General features: G+C 40.4%; 2 protein-coding genes across 2 annotated transcripts in view; both read left to right on the top strand.

Annotated features, from left to right (window-relative positions):
* Window positions 1–11,641: 11,641 nt before the first annotated feature.
* Window positions 11,642–17,314, top strand: cfap100 (cilia and flagella associated protein 100). The gene is made up of 14 exons (XM_008290272.1): window positions 11,642–11,660; window positions 11,886–11,983; window positions 12,103–12,313; window positions 12,409–12,473; window positions 13,084–13,247; window positions 13,393–13,473; window positions 13,629–13,807; window positions 13,882–13,966; window positions 15,264–15,306; window positions 15,403–15,557; window positions 15,681–15,810; window positions 15,935–16,137; window positions 16,559–16,652; window positions 17,103–17,314. The coding sequence occupies exons 1-14, from the start codon at window positions 11,642–11,644 to the stop codon at window positions 17,226–17,228; spliced, it is 1,653 nt and encodes a 550-aa protein (XP_008288494.1). The 3' UTR covers window positions 17,229–17,314.
* A 1,292-nt stretch (window positions 17,315–18,606) lies between these two features.
* The window catches only part of ap1ar (adaptor related protein complex 1 associated regulatory protein), an 11,386-nt gene continuing 5,435 nt past the window's right edge, over window positions 18,607–24,557 (top strand). Inside the window, exons 1-8 of the mRNA XM_008290266.1 lie at window positions 18,607–18,785; window positions 22,191–22,239; window positions 22,336–22,362; window positions 22,715–22,740; window positions 22,830–22,926; window positions 23,105–23,203; window positions 23,902–23,963; window positions 24,456–24,529. Of these exons, the coding sequence (XP_008288488.1) occupies window positions 18,715–18,785; window positions 22,191–22,239; window positions 22,336–22,362; window positions 22,715–22,740; window positions 22,830–22,926; window positions 23,105–23,203; window positions 23,902–23,963; window positions 24,456–24,529 (505 nt within the window). The 5' untranslated portion in view covers window positions 18,607–18,714. The remainder of the gene's footprint in view (window positions 18,786–22,190; window positions 22,240–22,335; window positions 22,363–22,714; window positions 22,741–22,829; window positions 22,927–23,104; window positions 23,204–23,901; window positions 23,964–24,455; window positions 24,530–24,557) is intronic.

Below are 24,557 nucleotides of genomic sequence, written 5' to 3'. Positions count from 1 at the left end.
TGAACAATCAGAACAATACTACGTGTAGAGCTGAAAGCAAAGTCAGGTCAGAAATCTGTGAGGGTTCAATTGTAGAAGTTTAGTGCATCTAAATGAATTTTGCATTAACGCTGTTCTATTCTTCTGGGTGGGAAAAAAAGGCTGAAGGGTTTGAAACAGTAAATAGAGGGGTCATGGTTTAAGTATTTCACAGTAAAAGCCCCTAAGATGCTTTCCAACACGTGTCCGAGAGGCAAGAACACCCCTGACTACATTTGCCATGACATTTCCTCATGCAAAACTCATTTACTCTGCAGCCTCATCACAGCCCACACACAAGATGCACCTTCCAACGCACTCATATACCGGTGGAGGCCCTTTGGTTTTGATTAGATGACCTCTGAATTTTTCGAGCTTTTAAAGCTGCATTTACCAGGTAATAAGCCTGTTTTTTAACAATGAACGGGGTCATTTTCAGCGGTGAATGGAGAAGCTACAGAGCTATGCTGGCAGACAGAGCGTGAGGGAGAGAAAGTATGGAAAAAAAAAAAAACAGGAAAATCTCTGAGGAGTAAAATGGCAGCCGAAAGGAATCTAACCCAAATTTCCTTCATTTTCTGTCCCTTGAGTGGCATAGCACTTCAAGGGAAAATGATTTGCATGCAATTGTCTTCTGATTAAATCCTAATCTATTTTTACACCTCAATGATGAGACAGTGTTTTCTATAAGTCCTCTTTTAACCCCAGGACTTCCAGCACCGATGGATATATATATATATATGGACCATATTGCTGATTGATGCTGGTCATCAGCACGACGCCTGATGCTAACTGAAACCTCACAGCCTTTACAAACTGGATGTTAGTAGGTTCTGAAATCTGAGGTGTGCTAGTTATGAATTGTGTGGTTGGTGGTTTGATGTCCAGCTCCACATGGGCTGGCTTTGGTGACCGTAAACCATTTCTTATGCAGCTATACACCTCAGCTGCTTAGGGAACTTCCCATGATGCACATGATCCATCCATCTTCTTCCACTCCTTGGGGTCAGATCAAAGAGGCAGCAGGCTAAGCAGGTCATTACAGCTGTCCCATTCCTCAGCAACATTTTCCAGTTTATCCTTTGAGATTCCAAGGCATTTCCAGGCCAGATGAGATACATAATCCCTCCTGTGACTTATGGGTCAACATCCAATCTCCTCCCAGCTGATCATGCCCGAAAACCCCCCAAAGTAAGTCGTCCTGTAGACGTTAAGAAGCAACGACTTTACCCTGAGCTCCCTCCGGAGGTTCACGCTCCTCATCACATCTCTAAGGCTGAGTCCATGCACCCTACAGAAGATAACTCATTTCAGCCGATTGTATCTCAATTTTTTGGTCACTTCCCAGAGCTCATGACCATAAGTGAGGGCTGGAACATAGATCAGTTGGTAAATCAAGAGCTTCACCTCCTGACTTAGCCCCATCTTCACCATAGCAGTCCAGTAAAACACCCACATTACTGATGAATCTTCACCAGTCTGTATGACCATCTCATGCTCCATTTTCCCCAAAAACATACTGAAGCTCCTTTGCTTGGGGCAGCAGCTTACCCCCAATCCAGAGGAAGCAATCCACCGGTTTCTGGCAGAGTAACCGTGGCCTCAAAAAAGGAGGTGCTGATTCGCATCCTGGCTGTTTCACATTCGGCTACAAACTGCCTCAATGTGCGCTGAAGGTTTGATGAAGCCAACAGAACCACGCCATCTGCAAACAACAGAGAACCAACTTTGAGGTTTCAAAACCGGAGACCTTCCTCACCTTGATTACACCTTGAGATCCCATCCACTACTCTAATTCCATACCACCACTGCTGTCACAGATGCTGAGACGAAGCCCAAGTCAACCTAAGTGCAACATGAAATTGTTCCTTTTGCATATGTAGCCTTTATCAAATTGGTTTTATCTGCAGGCTTCCAGTGCACCATAACCATAGTGCTTCCTGTTATTTCTGTCCATTCCAACACACCAGCTTTTCTTTGGACGTAATGTTTCTTCTCTTTTCTGGCTCATGTTAAATACTTAATTGCTTCAAGTATTGTCTTCTTCTTCTTCTTTATTGACTAGAACCAATTCTTATAAACCTTTTTGTCCAAACTTTGTGTCTCCTCTGCAAGTATCTCTGGATCTGAAGCTACGCACCTCTGGTCTGCAGTTACTGGCCTCACCGACCTCTCCAGCGCTTATTGATTTTGTTTTTGTGTCAATTGGTCGAAGCAGACTTCTGCCCTCCCAGAGCCTGGTTATGCCGGAGGTTGCAAAGTGTTTGTTACCGGACATGAAATGGAAACTTTGGATTTGTTGAGTTTCTCTGTATATATATATATTGTGTAAGGTCTTCCCTTTAAAATTTGAAGAGAGGACATATATTGCAATCGGGGCTATATACAAATGAAATTGAATTAAATGTAACTGTGTCCTTGATAAGACTGCTAAACTCCCCCAAACTGCTTCCCAACCGTCAGTCACGGGACTGTTTTTCTGCTTTTCCCTGTCCACTCTGGACACATGAGCAATGGAGACAGTGGGCGGTAAATGAAGCCGAATGTCCAGACGACCGCTACTCACGACACATTATCAAAGTCAATCACATTATCTCTTTAATCCCACTGGAGGAAGAAACAAATATCAGTGCCGATGGAAGCATTAAAGACTATTATTATCCTCCCAGAGTAAATTATTCCAGATTTGGGACAATTGCTGGTTTTAAATGAAGTAAATTTGTGGGCCAAGGTGAAAGATCTCATTATCCTTTGTCATTAGAGGTTTAGTCCAAGAGGTGGATCCAATAATTCTCAACAGTCTCAATGGCAATTAACTTTCCCGGGGTAAAAATCCAGAATACAAAGACAACAATACAATTAAACTGCTTCCTCGTATTTTAAACTCAAGACGCTAATAGCGCATTGTTCATCGGGCGGAGACGTCGCTGCAGAGAGTCGCTGTAGGTCACAGAATTAAATAGTTTTACATGCGCTTCAAAAGTTGTTCCCGCAATAGAAAATACAAAAAACTTTAATGTCTGTTTCATTTCACCAGTTAATCGTTTCCCTTTAAGATGTCCTTTTGCTGCCAAATTGTCACCCGGATATCCAAACACAGACAGCATTTTCTCCAGACAAGACCAGGCGTCTGTCTGCTAACGAGTTTTTAATTATATGAGGATTAATTCTGCTGGGATCAAAGCCGACGGGCATGGACGGATCCCCCCCCAAATATTCAGCTGTACATCCCTCTGACAGAAGTACACATCATTCACAAGTTCCTATATGTGCAAATGGAAAAGTAAACAAGAAAGTGTTAGACTGAAACATGGGTGAAGGGGTTCTATTTGTACGTCAGGCCGGTCGAGCCGCAAGTTAACGAGATGATCCTCTGATTAGTTTGTTTTTGTTTTTAAAACACAAAGCAGGTGTTTTGCTTTTAGTTTCCGTTTGAAATTTGCAATCATTGATTCCTGTGGGCACAAGAGGCAAAAATCCAGAAATACAGACACACGACCTTAACGTATTCCTGCCTTAAATAGTCATTAATCACCTTATATACTCATTAATTATCTTCTATAGACATTTATTGCTTTGAATTATTATTTGAATTATTGAAAGATGTAATCAATTACTCATTGTTCAAAAAAAAAGATTGGTGTTGAGCTTCAGGAGCCTTAATTTGCAGAGGTATGTGGAAACATCCAGGTGCCATGTGCTCAAAGCTTTGGAAATGTTCTTCATTTTGATGACAGTGCTTGAATACTTTGACTTTAGTCACATTTTAAATGCAGGATTTTTACTTGAAACTGTTCATTTACACTATAGATTGGATACTTTTACTTGAAAGACAGTCATGTTATAGTCTGGTATTGGTACTTTTACTTGGAATAGAGTAATTTTAGTATGAGGCATTACTAATTCACTCAGAATAGAGTACTTTTGCAGTGTAATATTTGTACTTTTGCTTGGATCAGAGATCTGTTACAGTATGGTCCCAGTATTGGTACACACAGTACTTTTACAGACTAGTATTAGTGCTTCTTCTTGTAACAAAATACCTTACAATGTGGTATTGGTACTTCTACTTAAAACAGAATACTTTGACAGTGTAGTATTAGTACTTTTACTTGGAACAGACATCTTTCACAGTGTAGTATTGGTTCATTCACATGGAACAGAGTAATTCTACAGTGTGGTAGTACTTTTTCTTGTAACGGAGAACTCTTACATTGTAGTATTGGTAATTTTATTTGTAGTAGAGTTCTTTTACAATGTGGTATTGGTACTTTTACGTGGAAATGAGTGCTTTTAGTGTGTGTTATTGGTATTTTTACTTGGAACAGAGTACTTTTGCAGTGTGGTATGGGTACTTTTCGTCAGACAGAGGGCTTAACCAGCGTGGTATTGGTACTTTTACTTGGAACAAAGTACCTTTACAATGTAGTATTGGTGTTTTTATTAGGAACAGAGTTCTTCTATGGTGTGGTATTGGTGCATTTATATAGAACAGGGTAATTTTACAATGTGGTATTGGTACTTGTATCAAAGTACTTTAACAGTGTAGTATTAATGCTTTTACTTGGAACAGAATACTTTTACAGTGCAGTATTGGTACTTTTTTTTGTAACAGAGTACTTTTACAGTGTGAATATTAGTGCTTTACTTGGATCAGAGTAATTTTACAGTGTGGTATTAGTACTTTTATTTATAACTTCTTTTGCAGTTTAGTATTAGTATTGCCACTAGACAGATGTATTGAATAATTTAGTTTTTTACTGGTTGCTCAGTTAGTTTTCCATCCAGGTTTAATTCATTGAAATGTGTGTAAAAAGGAATGCTGCTCTTTTTTGTTTGAGGTTTTTTATTTTTTATGACTACAGGAAAATGAAAATGTTCCCACTGTTACCTTTAATAAGACATTCTTTGCATGGAAGACAAGTATAAACGGAGCTGGCTCTGCTGATAGACAGACATTTGGAGGATTTGAATAATGTCTCAATTCCTGTGCTTTCTGTCAAGCTGAAGCTTCACTCATTTCCCCAGTAAATAATTATTCTGCGTAAACTGGCATTAGACATGCTTCTGAGTGTCCTATATTTAGAAAACGTCTTTCCAAATTCCCAATTCACAGCGCAATAATTCATTCAATTAAGCAGATTGTTTGACAGTACGGGCAGGGATAATCATAATGCCAAATATAATCAATTGAGCATATTCATTAAATTTTGAGGCTTTGCCAATCCCGCCCCTCCAGCTTTTATTAAATATTTACAGCTGGGATGATTATTATTTGAAATACTTGCATGTGTGAGTCGAACAGTGAGAAACCTATTTTAATTCACAAAACTAGCTGAGAGGAGCAGTGAGAGGCAGAGTTGGTGATACCAAGGTTGGCATTGTGTTGCTGATAGCTGTTAGAGTTGTGGTTTTGAGAATTAAACCAAAGCAGACAACAGGAATGACAAGTTGACAGAAGTAACACAACAGGTGCTTCAGAAACAAAGCATCATTTCGGTGACGTGTTGGTGTTTATAACAGTCGAATGACGGCAGGACACTGGTTCATATTTACGTTTTATTGGGCCTCATCACATGATTTTCAGTTTATGAATGGAAGCTCTTTATACAAAGATGGATAAACGTCACCCACAGGTTTCCTGAACAACAGTTTTGAAACTCAGTGTGGTGGCTTAACAGTACCTGGCTCCACCTAACTTCTGGCTAATCTACAAATGAGCAAAAAGATGGAGCGTGAGTGGACCTGAGGTGGCACCCATTCAAAGTGGTAACTCCCTTAATTATGCACAACTTTAAGCCTTAATAGAATTTAAACTGGTGGGTTATACAAAAATTCGCCTCCTGTACAGTTGTCATAAACTGGGAAACTAGCTGTAGAGACCAAAACTGTTTATTGTATCAGCCTGTAAATATATTTATTTCTGCTGTAAAGTTGGACATTTTAACATCCGGGTCTGTGGGGTTTGACTCACTTTTGGAGGCAGCCTCAAGTGGTCTTTTGAGGAACTGCAGTTTTTTTTTTATGTTTAAGCCCCAGACACCAACAACAAGCTGGTAAAAGCAACAAAAGAAATCTTTCATCAAAACTTAACAGAGTTCACCAAAGCAAGGGAGCAAACAGAGGACAGCAAGAAAAAATCCAAACTAAAGAGCTAAAGCAAAAAACACAAACCTGATGAAGACAATGAGCTCAAGGCAGAAGTCAAGTTGGACCATATGAAGAACATGAGGCAGACAAACAGGTGGACAACAGGCCGGTAATGCTGGAGGCAAAACCAGTATTCAACCACGGGGGCCAATAGAAGACATAAAAGGATGAACTGATGAAAAACAAAGATGCAGGACTAAATATACACTGGGAAATAATGGGGAGACGAGACAAAGGTGAAACTAATCATATCAATCAAAAAGGGACACAAGCAGGAAGTAAAGCACCAAGAGACACACGAGGACTTTGATCTTTACAAAATAAAACAGGAAGCGAACAGGTTGCTGCTTGAGTTTGACCTTACATTTTCATTAGAGTCTATAGAAAGATCGTATATATTTACCTCGCTACCATATTTATTCAGCATGTGCATACAAAGTGCTGGGAAATGTCAGCACTTTGTTTCACGTTTACAGAGCCAGAGCTGTGAGCCAACTCTGGGTTTTCTTTCAACGCTCATACACAACAGACAGCTCGCGGACTGTGAGGAGATCTTTACTGAATTTGACAAAAAGCGTCTAGGATTAGAATCAGATACTCCACTTTTAGCGAATCACAAAAACCACACAGAGTCCAAACAGACCTTTTCTTTCTCACCGACTCAGAGAAAATTCCTTCAGCTGCTGCTGCAAAAAAAGAAAGAAAAAAAAACTACCGAGCACAACAGAATGACCTGGTGGAGGCTCAGCGAAGCCTTGAAATGAAAAAAAATAAATAAATAAAAATATGCCTGCCTGCAGCTTTTGCTCAAGTGTGCTCAGTGGAAATGGAAACTCATTAAAATCAAGTGGCACTGACATAATAGAAGTCAACACGCCATAACTCACTTCGAGCTGTCAGTTTTTCTCCGTGTACAGTTTGGCAAAGATCACAGCATCAAACTTCACTTAAAAACTGTTCGGACGCCAGTGAGAAAAAGCAAAACTAAACAAAAAAAACCTCTGATACCTTCAGTACTGTAAGAAGGAAAGAGTTTCTCTGTCAACTTACAGACTGTTGTCTTATTCATGTACTGTATGTAACCTCTTTATGCTGGTTAAGGTTATCAGATATTATCGTCTCTGTGTGCAGCTGTGGTGGAAGTAACTAAATACACCTGCAATTCAGAGTTATTTATAGTAGCTTGCTTTATTATATTCTACTTTCTCGTCCACTACATTCATCTGACAGCTTTAGTTACTTTTAGGATGAGTGTTTTACACAAAGGATAATATAACAGGCTTTTAAAATACGACACATTGTTAAAGATTAGCGTTTTGTAATCTTTCTGACGTGTGCCACAAAAAAAAAAAAAAAAACAGTGTGCAGCTCCATCGAGTACAGATTTTTCCTTCTCAGCTTAAACTTATTGTTCCAATGATGCAAAATCTCAACAAAAATGAAAGATTAGAGGAAAAACTGAAGACAGATTTGTGGATCAGAGCTGTTGGTTTTCTCTCGTCAATCATGTTTGTCAGATTTATCTGCTGCCTCTGTGAATAAAACTGGATATGAAGTAGTTCAAACCTGCTGCTGACACACTGATGCTTCACTGTGATGATAATATAGAGTCATACATTAAAATATATCCGTCAGAGGGACCAAACCAGATGTTGTACTCTGATACTTTAACTATATTTTGCTAAGTCACTTCCCTTAAGTGTGATTTTTGTTTTCATGCAGCATTTTTACTTCACTGTAATTTCACTTTGGTAAAAGGATCTGGATACTTTTTCCAGCAAAAATGATCTTTTGGTTTGACTAAAAACAAGAATACACAATTTCACGAAACAGTTGAGTCCAGAAATTCAGTCATAGTTGTCATAACTGGCTGATAATTTACATGATAACAGACGGCCCATCGTGCATCATGTGAACAAAGTAAATCGAGTAATGTTCCATTCACTGAGCTTAGATTCAGGATTTGTTCCAGAGGACAAGAATGAACCTTTGTGCTCAACATCCTGAGTGGTTTCACTTAATAATCATTTAATGCTAAATCCTTATCAGAAAGCAATCAATGTTTAACTGCGATTAATTATTTAAGATGCCGTTTTTTAAACCACAAAGCTCATCTATTAATAACAAACTTTGATTTATTATTTGTGCTCGGTGCGACCAGAAGGTTTGCAAGTATTGATTATTGATTGTTTGAGGAACAAAATGACCGTCTGTGAGATCTGATATGAGATAAAGCTTTGGCAGGGACGTGAAAGAGCCACACTTCATAAAGTTGTGGCTCACTTTGAAGCCCTGCAGTACAGTCGTATGGACCTGACAGCGAGGCAGCTCCAGCTCCGCTCTGATGTTTGTTTCATGACAGGACGGCAGCGCTGCTTTTCTACTTACTGCAAAAACCTGAGGGAGAGCTTTTAAGGACCCGTCCATTTCATTTGTTCTTTGGCATGAATATGTGGCTCAAGTAATGGGTTCCTTTTCTCTTTGCAATAATTTATCTCAACGTTCTTAAACATGTTTATTTGGGAGGGTTAATTGAAGGTGGCAGCATAAATGTGTTTAAAAGAAAAGCTCTGATCACGCACAGAGGCCTGAATGCTCACCTCTTATATAATATCAGATATCCACCGTCTTTGGACTGCTTAAGCAGAGGAGGTAGAAGCAATCTGTAATGCTCAAACAACTGATGCAAGGCTATATAAGAACCCAGTTGCGTTTTTACGGCGTCTTCATCAGCGTTATCTAACAACGCAAAGCAGGGTTCATGTTTAGAAAACAACTCCTGCACCATAATGAGAGCGTTTGAAGGCGTCGTTTGAGTCAAATTGGAGAGTTTTGTCGTGAATTTGGCGAAGAAGGAGCTGGAAATGTAGAAACTTGTCCTCACTTCAGGTTTCCTCACCATCTCTGCTACCTCCAAATCTGAATAAAACACGGTTCCTCTTTTCTTACACAACGTGCCCTTTTTTTTTCTGTTGTTCGAGCCAACACTCCCCCATGTGTTTGCATTACTTTAACCCGACAATCTGACACTGGGATTTCCTACAAGCAAGTGTAGTGTGTGGGCTGCTTCGCTGAGCTGAGATGTGCAGGGTCATGTGTGGATGCGTGGGAGGGAACGTACAGTATCAGGTTCTAAGTATATTCACTGGCACACGCGGTCAACTAAAAGAAGTGCTGGCAAATCAACTTAACTTAAGAAGAAATGATCGCTGACACAAATTCCTACTTGCTAACACAAACATGTCCTTCTGCAGACATTTTGCATTAAATCTTGAAATCTGGCTTCTTCTTAAGAATTCATTACAGGCAGGACATTAGATGGAGTTTTGCTTTAGACAGATTATGTGATCAAATTATGCCATCTAGTGGAGAATAAATGCGACCCACAGAACTGAGCAGCAGGTTGGAATACCTCATTCTGTAGCTGTGTGTGCTGGCAATAAAATATATAATCACAAGGAATCTCTATTTAAGAAAAAAATCCCTTTATTACAAAAAAAAGTAGTGTAGCTGATGTTGCACTTCTGAATATGGCACCTGTGCAAAGATATGGCGGCTTAAAGTAGTGAAAAAAGTTCCTACAAGGTGCAGTTATATGTAAACATGCAATAGAAATACAAGGAGCAATGAGAAGAAGCTGCAAAGTGTGTGGCAGTGAGTTACATTTACAGAATCTGGAAATATGCGCATGTTTTATGTCTATATTAAGTAATTATTCGTATAATTATTAAATATATAAATAGGATAACGCACAGTTCAAGGATAACATGAAGCAAACAAAAAACAAAACAAAAAAAAGTAAAGAACACAATTCATTAAGTCGATTATAAGCATATTTGTAAGCGAAGACCGAAAAAACAAGGTGACCGTGAAGGCAGCCGTTACCGTGACAACAGTACACAAACCCAGCAGTGGTGCGCCTCAAAGATCGAAGCAGGTGTGTGTGGTTTTTTCTCTGGTTGTTGTGTGTTTGTGCCGCATTATCAGACGACAGGTTGAGCTCCTTATGAACAATAAACTGAAGAAGCGTTTTCTTCATGCGAACCTGTACAGCAGCGACATTCCGCTTGTATAACAACAGACAAACTTACGCTAATTTGTCGCTGCTAGCTTGGCAAGCTAACAGTTTAACTTCCTGTCGGGGGGAATTAGCTAGTCAGCTAGTTTATGTCAATTGCACGTTTTATCAGAAACACCTTTGAAAGTATTCGTCCAAAACAGTTTAATTCTCTTAACTAGTCCGAAAACAGAATGAGTGTGCCAAATGACAAACTTTAATTTAGAAGAAAAAAAATATGCTAATGTAGCTCATTAAAGCTAGCCTACAGGTAACCAGGCTAACGTTGCACTAGCTTATTATTTCTGGCGTCAAAAAGCCAAAATGGCCGCATTAAAATCCACTTGGATGCAAAACAAACAAACAAACAAAAAGGCTGTGTTGGCCCCACTGTTTGGTATGTGTTGGTGATATCTTCCCGTGGGGATTTCACTCATATAAGCACACTAAAAAAAATTTAAAAAAACATAAACAGTCTATGATCAACAACAGAGTTTGAACCCAGGTTCCAGTACAACACAGAATCTCAAAGGTTTAACATTTCAATGGTTGAGACTGTAACCCTGCTAACCCTGTCAATCAATACCAGCATGGCAGAACTTTACCTTCACTTCTGCAGCACATGTTTCACTCTCATTGGTCCCAGCAGAAACAACAGCAGGTAGGAACCAAAGCTCTCTCTACTACTCTCAGCCAAGTGGGTTGTAAATATGTTCTTCAAATGTTACACATGTAAATATATGTATAAAACATATACAAGTGCGGCAACTGATTATGAAATAATTAATTATAAAATAAACTCAACTCAAAGTCAAGAAATAATAATGCATAACTTGATAAGCAACATTAATCAGCATGGTCAAACTTAAAATAACCCTAGAATGTGATGTGTGTACACAATAACTAAGGTTACAAGATGAAAACAGCTTTGCACACAAACAAGGCTATAATATTACAGGCAGGTGTTTTCACATATGCATGACTGGGATGAACTGATGATCTTTATAATCGTTCTTGTAACACCAAATCTCAGAAATTATTGCATATTTTTACCCAACGCGAGTCGTAGTGGCATAAAAACACAAGTTCAGATGTGCAGAGCCATTAATGATAATAAATACATATTAAACAAGATATTAAGAAGTTTCTAAGTTATGTGTTACGTCTTAGGAAAGGACTTGACATCAGTGATTCAGTCACTTGTCGTCACTGACTTGCAGGTGGGAGCAGTCAGGACACCTCTAACAGAGCACTTCAGTCCAGCATTTAAGGTGTTAAATGTTGATAAATATGAATGACACTGTGTTCTTTTTCAAACCTGCTTCCACATTAAATGCTTAACTCGTGCAGCTCCAGATGCCAGAAGTGCCTCAGAGATGTTGTCACCACAGCCCAGTAGGTTTCTGTTATAACGCCATGTTTTGTACGTCACAACGTAAGTACAGTCAGTGATTCATTTGTGCCAAAATTAACAAGATGCTTTCAACAGAAGGAACAGAGAATTCTTCAGGCTCTTCTGCGTCACAGACTGATCATTTAGCCAAATCGCAAAAAACAGGTACAGTAGGCAACATGACAGATCTGAAGACCATAAAGCGGAAATCATGAAACCTACAGAAAACTATATGCACAGTTTTTGTCTTCATTCCACTGTGTGTAGGGACGAGGAGGAGGAGGACACATCAGAGCCCGTTTAAAGTGCCAGACAGTAACAGCATTTTTCTACTGAGTGTAAACGAAAGAGAGGACCAAAAAGAGGTCGGTGTGTGTGTCTGAGCACAAAGGTTTTCTGTCCGCTGCATTATACTCGTTTGCAGAATGTGAAAAATGGATCTTTGCTTTGTAAAAGTCATGCTGCTGTTCGCATCGATGCTCAGGAGAGACGTAAATTTCTGGCTCTGCCAATTGATGAGAAGACGACCCACGCTGCGAGAATGATGGCCAAGCTGAAGAATGAGCTGGTGGGAGAAGTGGAGGAGGACGAGGAGGAGGAGGAAAATGAGCAGATGAAGGATCTAAAACAAATCAGGAGTAAGACAGTTCTCCCTAAACAAACATCAGGCCGACATGAGCTGAGGATGAAACGAGGTAAGTGGAGTAGAGAAGCATATAGAGGTGCTGCTTTTAGCTTTATGAAAAACCTATGTGTGTGTATTAACCGATGTCTGCACTCTGTTTCCCAGAAAACATTGCAAAAGACAGCAAATATGACTTAATCTCAATGGAACGACAGAAGGCCGTGTTGGAGGTAAATGATGTCACGAGTTTTAACTGAACCACAACCATCAGCTGAAGTCAGCTGTTGATCTGAAACACGTCGATAAAAGCTCTTTGTGGCAAAACCCACACAGCATCGATTTTGGTTTGGTGATATTTTATAGCTTCTCGATTATTTCTAATCATGTTTGCTGACTGGAACAGACTCCTTTCTTTCCTGTGATGCACTGAAACTCCATAAACCTGAGATGGATTAAAGCAAAAATAATTTAAAAGTTAAAACTGATGCAGAAGAGGTTCAAATATTACATATTAAAACATTTTGTCCTTTACATCATCAGATCCCACATCCACCTCTTTGCCTGGTGAACACCCACATGTGTATGATTTGCTCTAATGTTGCCCATGACTTAGAATTGACAGATAAATACCACTATAAGTAATGATCCATCTCTGTTTTTGTTTAGGAACACTAAAATATTTAGTGAGGATTTATGACCTCTGAGGTGCTAAATAAGTCAAGAGCGAAACAAGTCAGCAACAGATTTTTAAAAAGACGTTAAAATAGATATAAATAATACATGTCTTCTCCTCCTTTATTACCTACGTTGCTCCACTTCCTCTCATCTTCCTCTCCTCAGTTATCTCTGATGACTAAGAGGTCTGAGATCTTGAAGATGGACAAGGCCATCGCAAAAGAGGAGCGACAGCTGAAGCAGCTTGAAAAGATGATTGAGCGAGACAACCTCAACTTCGAAGGGTTCCTCAGGGAGAACGAGAAGAAGTCTGTGGAGGCCAGAACCGTGTAAGAAGTAGCTGGATAGAAAATAGCAGCTTGATGTTTTCAGTACAAATATTTGTTTGGATAAAAAGTTGTTTTTGCCTGAACAAAGAGACATTTTGTATGATGTTTAAAAGGCTGCAAATGGTTTTGTTGTCTCTGTTGTCAGTTTTGAGCGGGAGGCCAAGTTAAAACAGGAGAGAAATACTGAAATCAAGAAGATAACTGCTGAAATAGGGACAATTAAAAGGTAGTATTCAAATAATTGTGATTAAATTTAAACGTATAAGTGCATATTGCCCATATTATACCCAACAGATGCTCTGAGAGGAGCTACAAATATAAGTGAATACATTTGAAGGAACTGTGTTATAACTGGGGGATTTAAATCTGTTCTTTTCGTAGTGAAATTGCCAAGTTTGAAGAAATCCTGATAGATTACAAACAGTACAAGGAGCTTCTATACAAGCTGTCTCCTCCAGAGTGGCAGGAGGCCCAGAAGACCAAGAAAGCTAAAGTCCTGTCTGGCAAAGACGCACAGCCCGACCAGAACCGGGAGCCTGGAGAGACGGCTAATGAAAACGGCAAGTAAATCCACATGAAATACAACATAAAGACTAGCATGGTGGTACTCTAATCTAATCTGATTTACCAACAGGTTTGGAGAGCAAAGTGTCCAGTCCTGGTCGAGAGCTGCCCTCCATCAGAGAGACCAGACCGACCTCAGGCCACAGCGACACCCAGTACGAGCAACAACACGCTCACTTCACTCACAACATGCTTTTGTTTTGGTGCGAATCCAGTGCTTGTTTTGTAGATTCATATATTTTTAAGTGGTGATAAACATGATCGATGTTTTCCAGTATTTGTTCAGCAGAAGAGACGAATAAGCACACGCAAAACAATACCCTCCAAAAGTCGTTTTGACTATTCAAAGCCCGTGTGGTCACGTTGTATGTAGTTTGTAGAGCCTGGTGCTGAATTCTCTGCGGCAACAATGAAAATTGAAAGTGGGATAGCTTTCCATTTATAGTTATTTCATGCACTGATGGTTTTGGCAGTCGCCCGTCCTCAGTGAAAAGCGGCTGACAACAGCAGTACAATGAAGCGTGGCGAGCTACACGTGCTATTTATTTATTACTTTATGCTTTATTTGATAGATGCAGTGTGAAAACAGCTACGCAATGCAAGTACCATAGTGTTTATGTGCTCATCTGCAGCACCCGTCCCTAGAAGGTGCATTTAGGGGACCAAAAGGTCAGAACACATTGAGATCAGCAAGATACAACAGAACTAAATAAGTGCAACCAAGCGTATTCTGGATATCAACCGTACCAAAAAGGGGTTTACAACAACAACACAAACCTCACTTGACATAAATCATGTTACACAAAGCAGCACAAAGAGAAATCTCTGAAACTGGAACTACCGCATGGTCCATAATGCAAAGGTCATAAAGCTTGATGATCATAAGCAGTGAAATGTCCGGCTACACCAGTCCTATAATACCACATGCATGTTTTTCAAATTTTAGTTTTGCTTTGCTAACATAAAGTAAATCACTCAGACATTTAGATAAAGAAATGACAAAAGTGGGTGGTGTAACAAATTATTCTGTCTTTAACAAAAAAAACAAATCGTAAGATCTGAACAGTGAGTGACCTTATTGTTTATGATAAGAAAATTGGATTGTACACAATTATGAGAAAGAAAATAACATGTTGGATGAAAAAATGTGGCGACCTGATGGATAGTTTCTTATGAGCAACTCCCTCTTGTGGCAGAGTCCAGGTGGTAACTTCAAGTGATCATCAACCACGCCTTGAACAAAAACAGAAACAGGGCTATTCATTGACATAACAGCACTGCAATTTCAATATACTTTTGCTCTGCGGCACACAGCAGGCTGGTATAATTCTCAAACATCTTGTAGAAGATTCCTTTGAAATCCTGCTTTTGTTGGTCATAGATTCATCCAGAATACTTTTATTCGACGCTGCTGCAAAACCTCTCTCATGAGTCTAAAACTTTGTCTTTCAGAGCCACAAACTGTAAAGTGGACAGCGACGGCTCAGACTATGAGGTCAGTTCTCCTTAACTGTAAATCTCACGTCCTTTTATTTTGAGTATGATCTGTAATACTCACAGTGACCTTCCTTGTCGTGTCACCTCTTTCCAGGATGAGCCAGAGCTGTACTTCACTGATCCCCAGCAGCTACTGGATCTGATGACAGAGCTGACAGAGCAGAACCTGTCCCTGATTCAGAACTCTGCACGGGTGGAGGAGAAACTGGAGGAGCTGGAGCAGTCCATGGAGACAACCAGGAAGAAAATGTAAGACACAAAGTGTTGAGGGTCTGCGAGTAAATGATTTGGTGTTTTTACATTTGTCCACCAGCTTTGTTTGTGCTTGTGCTTCATCACATCCATGCAATGCTGATTCCTCTGTGTCTCAAGTGAAAAGGATGAAAAGCAGATAGCGCTGCAGATAAATGACATCAACCAGAGAATCGACAAAGAGAAGGCGAGAGGCGCCAAACTCGAACAGAAGGTTCAACTCCATGTGTCACTGAGCACAGAAGACCAAGTAAGGAAACAGAATGAGTGTGTTTGACCACTTTTTTTAACTTAGGATCACCTCTTTGGAAGCTGCTCAGAGTATCTACAGCGTGCTAATGCTACCTATCCGACTGTGTTTCTGCTGCTTACAGGACATGATGTTGGCCGCTCTCGGTGAGAAGGTGGCGGAGGTGCATCGCAGCTGCGTGGATGACAGGATGACCAACCTCAGCACTTTGGAGAAACTGGCCAGCATCGAGCACCACATTTCTTTCCTGCTGCAGGACCTTGAGAGCATCCCTGAAGAAAAACTGGAGCTGATGAAGAAGATCAAGGACAGCGAGAGGAGGAGCAGGTACGTCTCAGTGACACATGTGAGAGAAAGGATCAATCAAGGAGCAAACCGAGCCTCTTCTCAAGGTAACGGCAATAACGTACCGTACCTCCTGGAATGCACACCAGGAGGTTTCTCTCCCTCAGTATGTTATAGCTAAACGTTATAAAAAATACAGGAGAATCCATCCATTCATCAGCTTTCACTGCTGTATCTATAGAGGACCAATGGGGGGATGGAGTGTGTACCGGAGCTCGTCAGTCCATCACAAGGATAACACAAAGAGACAAACAACTGTGCAGACCGACACTCATATCTGCCAATTTACAATCTCTAATTAACCTACCATGCATGTCTTTGGATTGTGGGAGGAAGTCAGAGCACACAAGCATAAGGAGAATATAATATAATGTCATGTGAAAACCTCTCCATCATGTTGCAGGCAGCGTGAAGAAAAGCTGAGAGAGCAGCAAGAGAAACAAAAAGAGAGGATGAGGAGGTATTTGGAAAGATCCCTGGCTGACTCCAAGAAAATAGTAAGTCTTTTGAATCTTGTTTCACCTCCAGCAAACATGTGAATTTAATACCAGTAAATTATTACTATAATCATGTGGATGCCATCCTGCATTAAAATGGAGCTTTTTGTTTCCTCTGTCACCAATACGCTTGCTCAAAGGACATTTGTTGGGTTGTCTGTATAATTTTGTACTGTATGTTTTATTTAGTCTGCTAAATGTGTGTCTCATATTGTACTGTAGGGTTTTAACTACTATGATTAAATTACTCTTGTATGTTTACGTCATAATTTAGTAACGCCAGTCTTATTGTGATGTATAAACAGTGGCTTGTCTTCACTTCACTGTGGCCTCTAGTGCTAAGGGATGAAATCTGTTGACATTAAAAGCAATCATAAAAAACAAAAACTACCTTTGTTTTTAATACATGATCTTTTATACATTGCACACCTTTTCCCTTTTTTCTTTCAGAGTGGGAGGAAGCTCATGCCCAGATGCATGCCGGTTGCCCAGAAAGTCAAAGTGAGCAACGTGGATAACGTCCCTGCTGAGGACGAGCTGCATGAATACCTGTTTGGAGAAGAAGACACAGAGTAAATAAAAGGAGACGAGAGGGAAGCCCTTTCTCTTTGGTTGGCACCCTCAAGGTTCTACTGGAGTTTGCTGCTGATCACATAGACGGAGAAAAGGCCTTCTGGGGAAAAGTTATGTGATCAGATGAAAGAAAAATAGAAGCATTTGATCACAATGAGCAGAAATACATTCTGATGAGAGAAGGTGAGGCCTTTAACCCCGAGAACACCAAACCTACCACCAAGCACGGTGGTGGCAGCATCATGCTCTGGGGCTGTTTTCACCAAATGTGATCATTGCTGTATGTGTATTTCTGATTGAGCAGATTTTGTCATATTTCAGAAAGGCCTATAATAAATCTATGAAAGAAACCAAAATGCATGATTGTTTTGTTTTGTGTTTTGTGACAAAGACACTTTCGATCATAGAAAAGTTAGAGTTATTGGAGACATTGGAAACTCAAGACTGCTATGATATACAGGATCTTTACGAGTGTCAGAAAACTTTTGCTCATGACTGTGTGTTTGGAGGAGAGAAGGTGACGCCTTTAACCCCTAGAACACCAAACCTACCACCAAGCATGGTGGTGGCAGTATTATGCCTGTTTTGTTGTCAGTGGATCTGGAGCTTTACCCAAAGAAAATGGAATCATGAAGCAATATTCTTTCGGAAAATCTGAGCTAATCAGCCAAAAGGTTGGATGTAGTTGGGTGTTCCAAGAAGACAATGACTCCAAACACACATCAAAGGTGGTAAAGAAATGACCAAGAACCCACTGTCATTGTTTATTGATGATGTTTTAGTGATTCCATCTTGGAAAATTCATATTTATGGGAGTTGTCAGAAACCTAAAACTGTCATGATGTACATTGTCTTTAACCCTCCTATTATCTTTGGGGTCAATTTGACCCCATCAAATGTTTAACATCTCTAAATAAGTCCATCCATCATCTATACATAATCCTCACTAGGGTCAGCTGGAGTCTATCCCAGCTGACTCAGGGTGAAGGCAGGGGACACCTGGACAGGTCACCAGTCTATCGCAAGGCCACACTTAGAGACAGACAGCCAAGCACACTCACATTCACACCTACGGATCTCTAAATAAGTCATTGACATAATTTTTTCAGTTGTATTTAAAGGGCTATTTACACAAAAACGCTGGTAAAAATTTTGTTTATGATATTTCCTGGAGGTTTTAAATTGCTGGGGTCAAACTGAACCCAAGGATAAAAGATGTCAGTAAATTTGAAGGTAATAGGAGGGTTAAAAAGCACATACAAACCTTTACTCACTGCTGTTGTGTCAGGACGCGGACAGCAGGGGGCGGTGTTCCATTTTCTCCACCGTGTTTGCGCTGCTGTGGTCACCGTAGAGGAAGCAGCAGGATGAGGAAGTGTCTGAGGCAGGACTGACTGGAAGATGTAGCTGCCTCCACGGAAGCACCAGCAGCTGGCAGGAGTTTACCGGCTGGGCTAGCCAACAGCTAACAGCGGCATTTGACAATGCGATGGGTAACTGCTGGGCTTACTGTGTGGGGCTCTTCAGGAGGGAAGCCAGCAGGATCCAGAGAGGCGGCGGGTGAGTTGGGACGTAGCGTTAGCCGCGTTAGCTAGCATCATCATGTCACAGCAGCGGATCCGATTACCGCGAACGGCTGCGAACAGTTTGTGTAGCCGGTAACCGACACCTGTGAACTGGGCTGTGTGTTGGTCTGGGGGTGATTGGGCAGCAGGAGGGGGGGCAAGAGGGCAGTTAGCCGCTGTGGTGTTGTCTGTACGGAGGGGGGGAGCTAGGAACCAAGACCCCACCCCTATTGTCAACAGCCTGGACATGAGTTTAGCTCATTAAATTATAGCAACAAAACACACTGAGCTACAGCTTTAAAACACTCATTATCCTCTGACATCTTTAACCTATTTATAAGTGTAAATAGTCAGTGTCTTGCCTTAGTTTCACACTCTTCTTTCAGCAAATTCAACATTAATAATTGATGTTTTTATCTGCTTTGTTAAGACAACACAAGGCTCCTCTGCTCCATCCACCTGCTGCCATGTTTCCACATCAGAGCTCATAACTCCTTATAACGCTGCAGTAATAGTAGTTACTATCTATTAGTCTGGGAAACTTCATTACTAATGCTTCCACTTTGCCTGGAGTCATAAAAATGTGCATTATTTTTAAGTCAGCCGGCGGTTCAGACATCCTGCGTCAACATTAATCGAGGACATAATGAGCGAAAAGGCCTGATGAGACGTTTGACACATCACAGCAGGGATCAATCATGTAAATGGGCTCATTTGATTAAAGGCGGCCTGGTTCAGGGTTCTGGTACCGGCATCAGTTAATGGGCCACTTATATGGAAGTGAACCATCTTTACTGTTAGTTACACTTGGGCTTTTCTCACATGTCTTCAGCAGGGCTGATACTCACGATTATTTTAGGATGACCATATTTTGATCAGTGAAGATCAGGACACTCGGTCCGGCAATGAGATACTCGAATGAAGTTCACTCAAAGATGCCTCAATAAATTCAAAGTATGCCCCTTCTGTATGGATAGTAAATGGCTAAATGCTATCCATAACCAAAGACACAAGTTCAGACAGGCGTCCCAGAGGTGACTCAACATGTTTTATTATGACAAGTTTCAAAAATAACGAATGAAATAATGATCGAAGTAATGTCTCCTCTGTATTAGAAAAAATTTACAAATACCTCTGCGACATTGGCAAGCCAACTTTATCAGAAATAGCTCTCACAAACTTACAAAAACTAACAAAACTATCTATATCCTTAGCTTTCTTTTTCATCCTGGTTTTCCTCGTCATCCTCGCTGTCTGCCCATCATCATTATTTTGCTGTCGAGCTGATCTTTCCCATCATTTTTTAGTTGCTTGACAAATAAGCATGAAAGTCTTTGCAAGAAGTGTCTCGAAGTTGTATCGTACAAATAGAATTCAATTTAGTGGCTCAATGGAAAAAACAATGACAACCAGGACATTTACATCACTTTATAAAAAACAACCAGGACGGACAGGACAGGACAGGAAAACAGGACGTTTGGTCGGCCTAAGTGATTTTCAATGTTGAAGAATCTGCTGAATTATTCCCTCGATGAATGATTAGGTTTTGAGGTTTTATTAAATTGTGAAAAAAGTTGATCTTTGTTTTCCAAAGCACAAGATGATGTCTTGAAGCGTCTTTTTTTAATGTCCACAACCCAAAGATATTCAACTTACCGTCACAGAGGAGGAAGGAAACCAAACATATTCAAATTTAATTCTAGAATTTAGAATTTAAACCTAGCAGCCAAATTGATTAATCAATTCTGAAAATAGTTGGTGTTTAATTTGATAGTTGATCACCTGTTGCAGGTCCAGCTACAAGTCAGAAGATGAATAGTGTCTGAACGATGGTGTTTTGCCTAATGTACCTATTTAGTTTTGAGAATCAAGGCACAAAATGCGTTATTACATTTACATCAGATTACTGTTTTAGTGTATTTTATGTTGCGTAGTGTCTCTTGTCAGCGTAATGCGTCAGGAAGAAGGACGTTTGTGGGCTTACAGCTAAAACCAACCTTCTTTTATTATAGACAGTAGCCCTGAATGATGTTATCTGTGGTGTGTAATAATTTATTTTAATTGCACGTTTCCTGCTTTAATACTGCTTTAAAGAACCTCCACGTGAATGCCCAACAAATTAAACTGGACTTGGATTTATATAAGGCTTTTTAACTATAAGAAATAAAACTGTAATTTCCCTTGTGGCTCCTTATGCAGTATTTTCTCCTAAACTCAGCAAAAACATCTCTTGACATTGTCCTCGCTGTTTTTCTCCTTCCTCAGTGTTATCTAACCTCAGTTACCAAATTAACTCCAAGCTGCCTGCTGAGCGTCAACACGTCACATCTAAATACAATGCTTCTCTTATTCATTGCGTTTCAGTTTGTCTTTAGCGACGATCGTGAAAATACAATTCATCGGTCAGCACCAGCAGACAGTCGAGAGGTTTGATAAATTACACGTTCTCTGTAGTCGTCTCAGTTTCAGGTATCACCATTATCGTATCTGAACAAATAAAGAACGTGTGTTTTTATTCTGTAGAAAGCGACTCAGAATTTTTCTTGTTTAAATTTAGAGACGAACAAATATCTTCTGCTATTAGTTGTAAATGAAGGCGACATTTTCCCGTGAGGGCGTCACAGCAAGTCCACGACGTCTAGTGTTTGGTTATAGAGATTATCTGGAGTGATAACCTTCATACCTGAACACAACTGACAGAAAGTCACAGTCACTGCTGTAAATAAGTTGCTTTAGTTTGTATAATTCTGACTGTTGCCATGAGAAACTGATTCAGGCGCTGCACACTGATTATTGATTTCATCTAAAAGTTCAAAATACACCAACAAATGCATCAATATAATGCTGGATAAGAAGGAGATGCTGTGCAGAAGCTAGATTTAGATCACAATGCCCTAATATCTGGTTGTATTTCTTCACCAGTTATGTTCTGATTATTATATGATTATCGATTATCAAATTAATCACCAACTATTCTGATGATTGACCGATTAGTTTGAGTGATTCTTGAGAACAAAGAAAGTCTAAATTCTCTAATTCTAGCTTCTTAAATTTTATTTTTTTCTGATTTCTCTCTCAGTAAACTGAATATCTGTGGGTTGTAGATTAAATCACAGCTTTTGGACACACTGATGGACATTTCTCACCATTTTTCTGACATTTTAAAGGCCAAACAACCTTCACAAGCCCTAACTAGCACCTTCACATGTTCTCCTCTTGGCATGTAATTATCTTAACTTCAGTGTTGTGCAATGTGATCATCGTACGACTCCCTCCTGTAAAATTACAGCATGTAGGAATCAGTATTTAAGCCGTCTTTGCAGCTGTCAGTGTGAAATATGAAGCACATTACTAAATTACTGCATGTTTTATATTCACTTTGCCTTATTTATTCCTGCAGGTCTAAATACTTCCGCAGCAGTACCACAGGGGAGCATTACACAATAGAGGTAAGAGTCGTGCATTATTTATTTCCCGTCTTTAACGATGACTCGTCAATGCTGCACGTCTGATTGTGTCTTTTTTTTTTTTTTTTAATTTTGCAGTTTGAAAATCTGGTGGAAAGCGATGAGGTAAGTTGAGAGAAAGAAAATAGTGAGTTCTCCGTCAGATCTGTTAAGCAGACCGAGCGTCTTCTTTTTATTGGACGGACAGTCTAATTAAACGCCGGATTAAGCCGGTATTCCCGGGATAGTTTATAGACTGCAATCAGACTTTCCCCTGGTAGTCGTCCTCAAACGATGGGGTGAACCTACAGAGCAGCCATTACTGCGATGTGGCAGTCCTCCGTTTTTCCTCCCGGGGACTAACTCGATTATTTTCCGCATCGTCCCGGAGTAGTAGTGCTTAAGAGTCAAACGGTGCAGCAGGGAAGATGCATTTCACGCTGCAATTCAATACTGTCTGGTGTTTGTTGCATTGCAGGCTGAGAGCCCGCAGCCCTGCCCCAGGTAAGAGATCGAATCAAGACAATAATAATAATAATAATCAGGAGTGTTCTCTGACATAAAGAACCCTGAAGTATGTTTTCTCTCATTAGGCCCATCAGTGAAGACGAGATCAAGCACCTCAGAGAACATCGCTACGCCGCCATCTCCGACAAGCAGATCCTCATCGACCAAAAGCTACAAGCTGAGGTAAGACAGCTTCTTTTGTTTAGATTAACAGCCCCTCATTATTTCATTTTCAGTTCTTTAGACCTGTTTTTTGGCTTGTTTTTTTGTTTTAATTTGCTGCATTGTTTTTTCTGTTCTTGTAATTTTTTCTGTTCTTGTGTTTTTGTGTTTTGTTTCATTTTTTTTTGTTTCTGCTCAGTTAGAGGCACAAGAGGAGAAGTTAAGGCTAGAAGAGGAGGCTAGAAATGCCGCCCAGCGTGAGGCCGCCAGGCTGGCACGTGAACGAAAATTGAAGGAGGTGAGGCGGCACTGAGCGCTCCCTTCTGCCAGTTTACCTTTACTGCTCGGCTAAAAGCAGCTTCTCCTCTAACCTCGCCGCCCTGTGCAGAGGCTTCCCGGCATTTCAAGTCCTCGGCCGTCTGTGTTGTAAAGTGGGCACAGTGATGTTCCTCTCTGTTCGGCCTTGTTTTTGTCCTCATTAACCTGTCTTTTCTGTGCAGTCAGGGGATTTGCAGTATGTCTCAGTGCTTCACTAACCTGACAAACCACTTGGTAGCATTGTTGCTGCAAATTATTAATGCTCACATGTTAGTCGTTTTGTGGTTCGGAGGCAAAGGATGCTACGTTTGCAAACTGGAAATGTGCCTTATTCATAAGAACAAGCAGTGAAATGAGGAAACAGCCTGTTCAAGCCTGACGTTTACAGTCATGTCAGTCCCCACAGTCGGGAATTTTCTAACTGTTTCAAGTAAAAACCTGTGAAATAATAAAAATAAGACTAAAAACATCTCCGACTGCCGGGACTGACATCTCTTTTTCTGCTTCTCATGCCACATTCCACTGCTTCTGTTTTAGAAATATCTGCTCACATGTTTTCTCAGTAGCAACAAAAGTGGTTGAAATGGTGTTGTGTTTTTAAAAAAAAAAAAAAAAGTGTTCTTCCAAGAAGATATGATGGTTGTACTTTTCCTCGATCTGTGGTGTTTTTGTCAGCAGCTGTCTGCCCAGAGGACACGGGGGAGAGCAGATGGCTCCGGCGGTGAAAGCCAGCAAAGAAAGTGAGTTACTGGAGTTCAGCGGACAACGGGATGGTTGTTGGGCCGAGGCCACGCTGCGGTCATGAGGTTCTGCGTAGGTTTTAGTAGGTAGAATAAAGTAGATGCACCAGAAATTCCAGCAAATGGCAAATCAGCTGTTTAGTCATTTGTGTGAATCAGATGTGTGATGTGGCTGGAAAGAGTCTTGTGCTGTCTCTTTTTTTAAGCTCTCAGTGGAGATATTGATTTAATGATGGGGGCACTCAGTTTGTTGCTGCAGTGTGGAGGCTGCAGAGCAGATATTAAAGCACTACAACGTATCCAGTCTCTCAATCCAATGCTTAACTAATTTGCACTGATAATAAAAGGAGCCTGCAGAGCCGAGCGCTGTATCGGCTTTCATGTCTCTCTGAAGCAGGCTGGAGTAAAAGTGAGGTTTTATTTAGGAAAATGTTAGTTTTTTAAAAAATATATCTCTTACCTTGTGTTGATTTCCGTCACTGCTCGTTTCAGACGATCCTCTGGGGAGGATTTTGACGTCTACCTCCAGAATGTTAAAGCGCAGTCGGAGGCGTTCAGGAGCAACAGTGAGTGAATCTTCTGGGTTTAATCACC

Source organism: Stegastes partitus, unplaced genomic scaffold (assembly GCF_000690725.1).
Source record: "Stegastes partitus isolate 25-593 unplaced genomic scaffold, Stegastes_partitus-1.0.2 Scaffold663, whole genome shotgun sequence".
In the NCBI taxonomy this organism is placed as follows: domain Eukaryota; kingdom Metazoa; phylum Chordata; class Actinopteri; family Pomacentridae; genus Stegastes; species Stegastes partitus.
The sequence above is the reverse complement of the archived record's forward strand: the minus strand, read 5'-3'. Positions and strand labels throughout refer to the sequence as shown.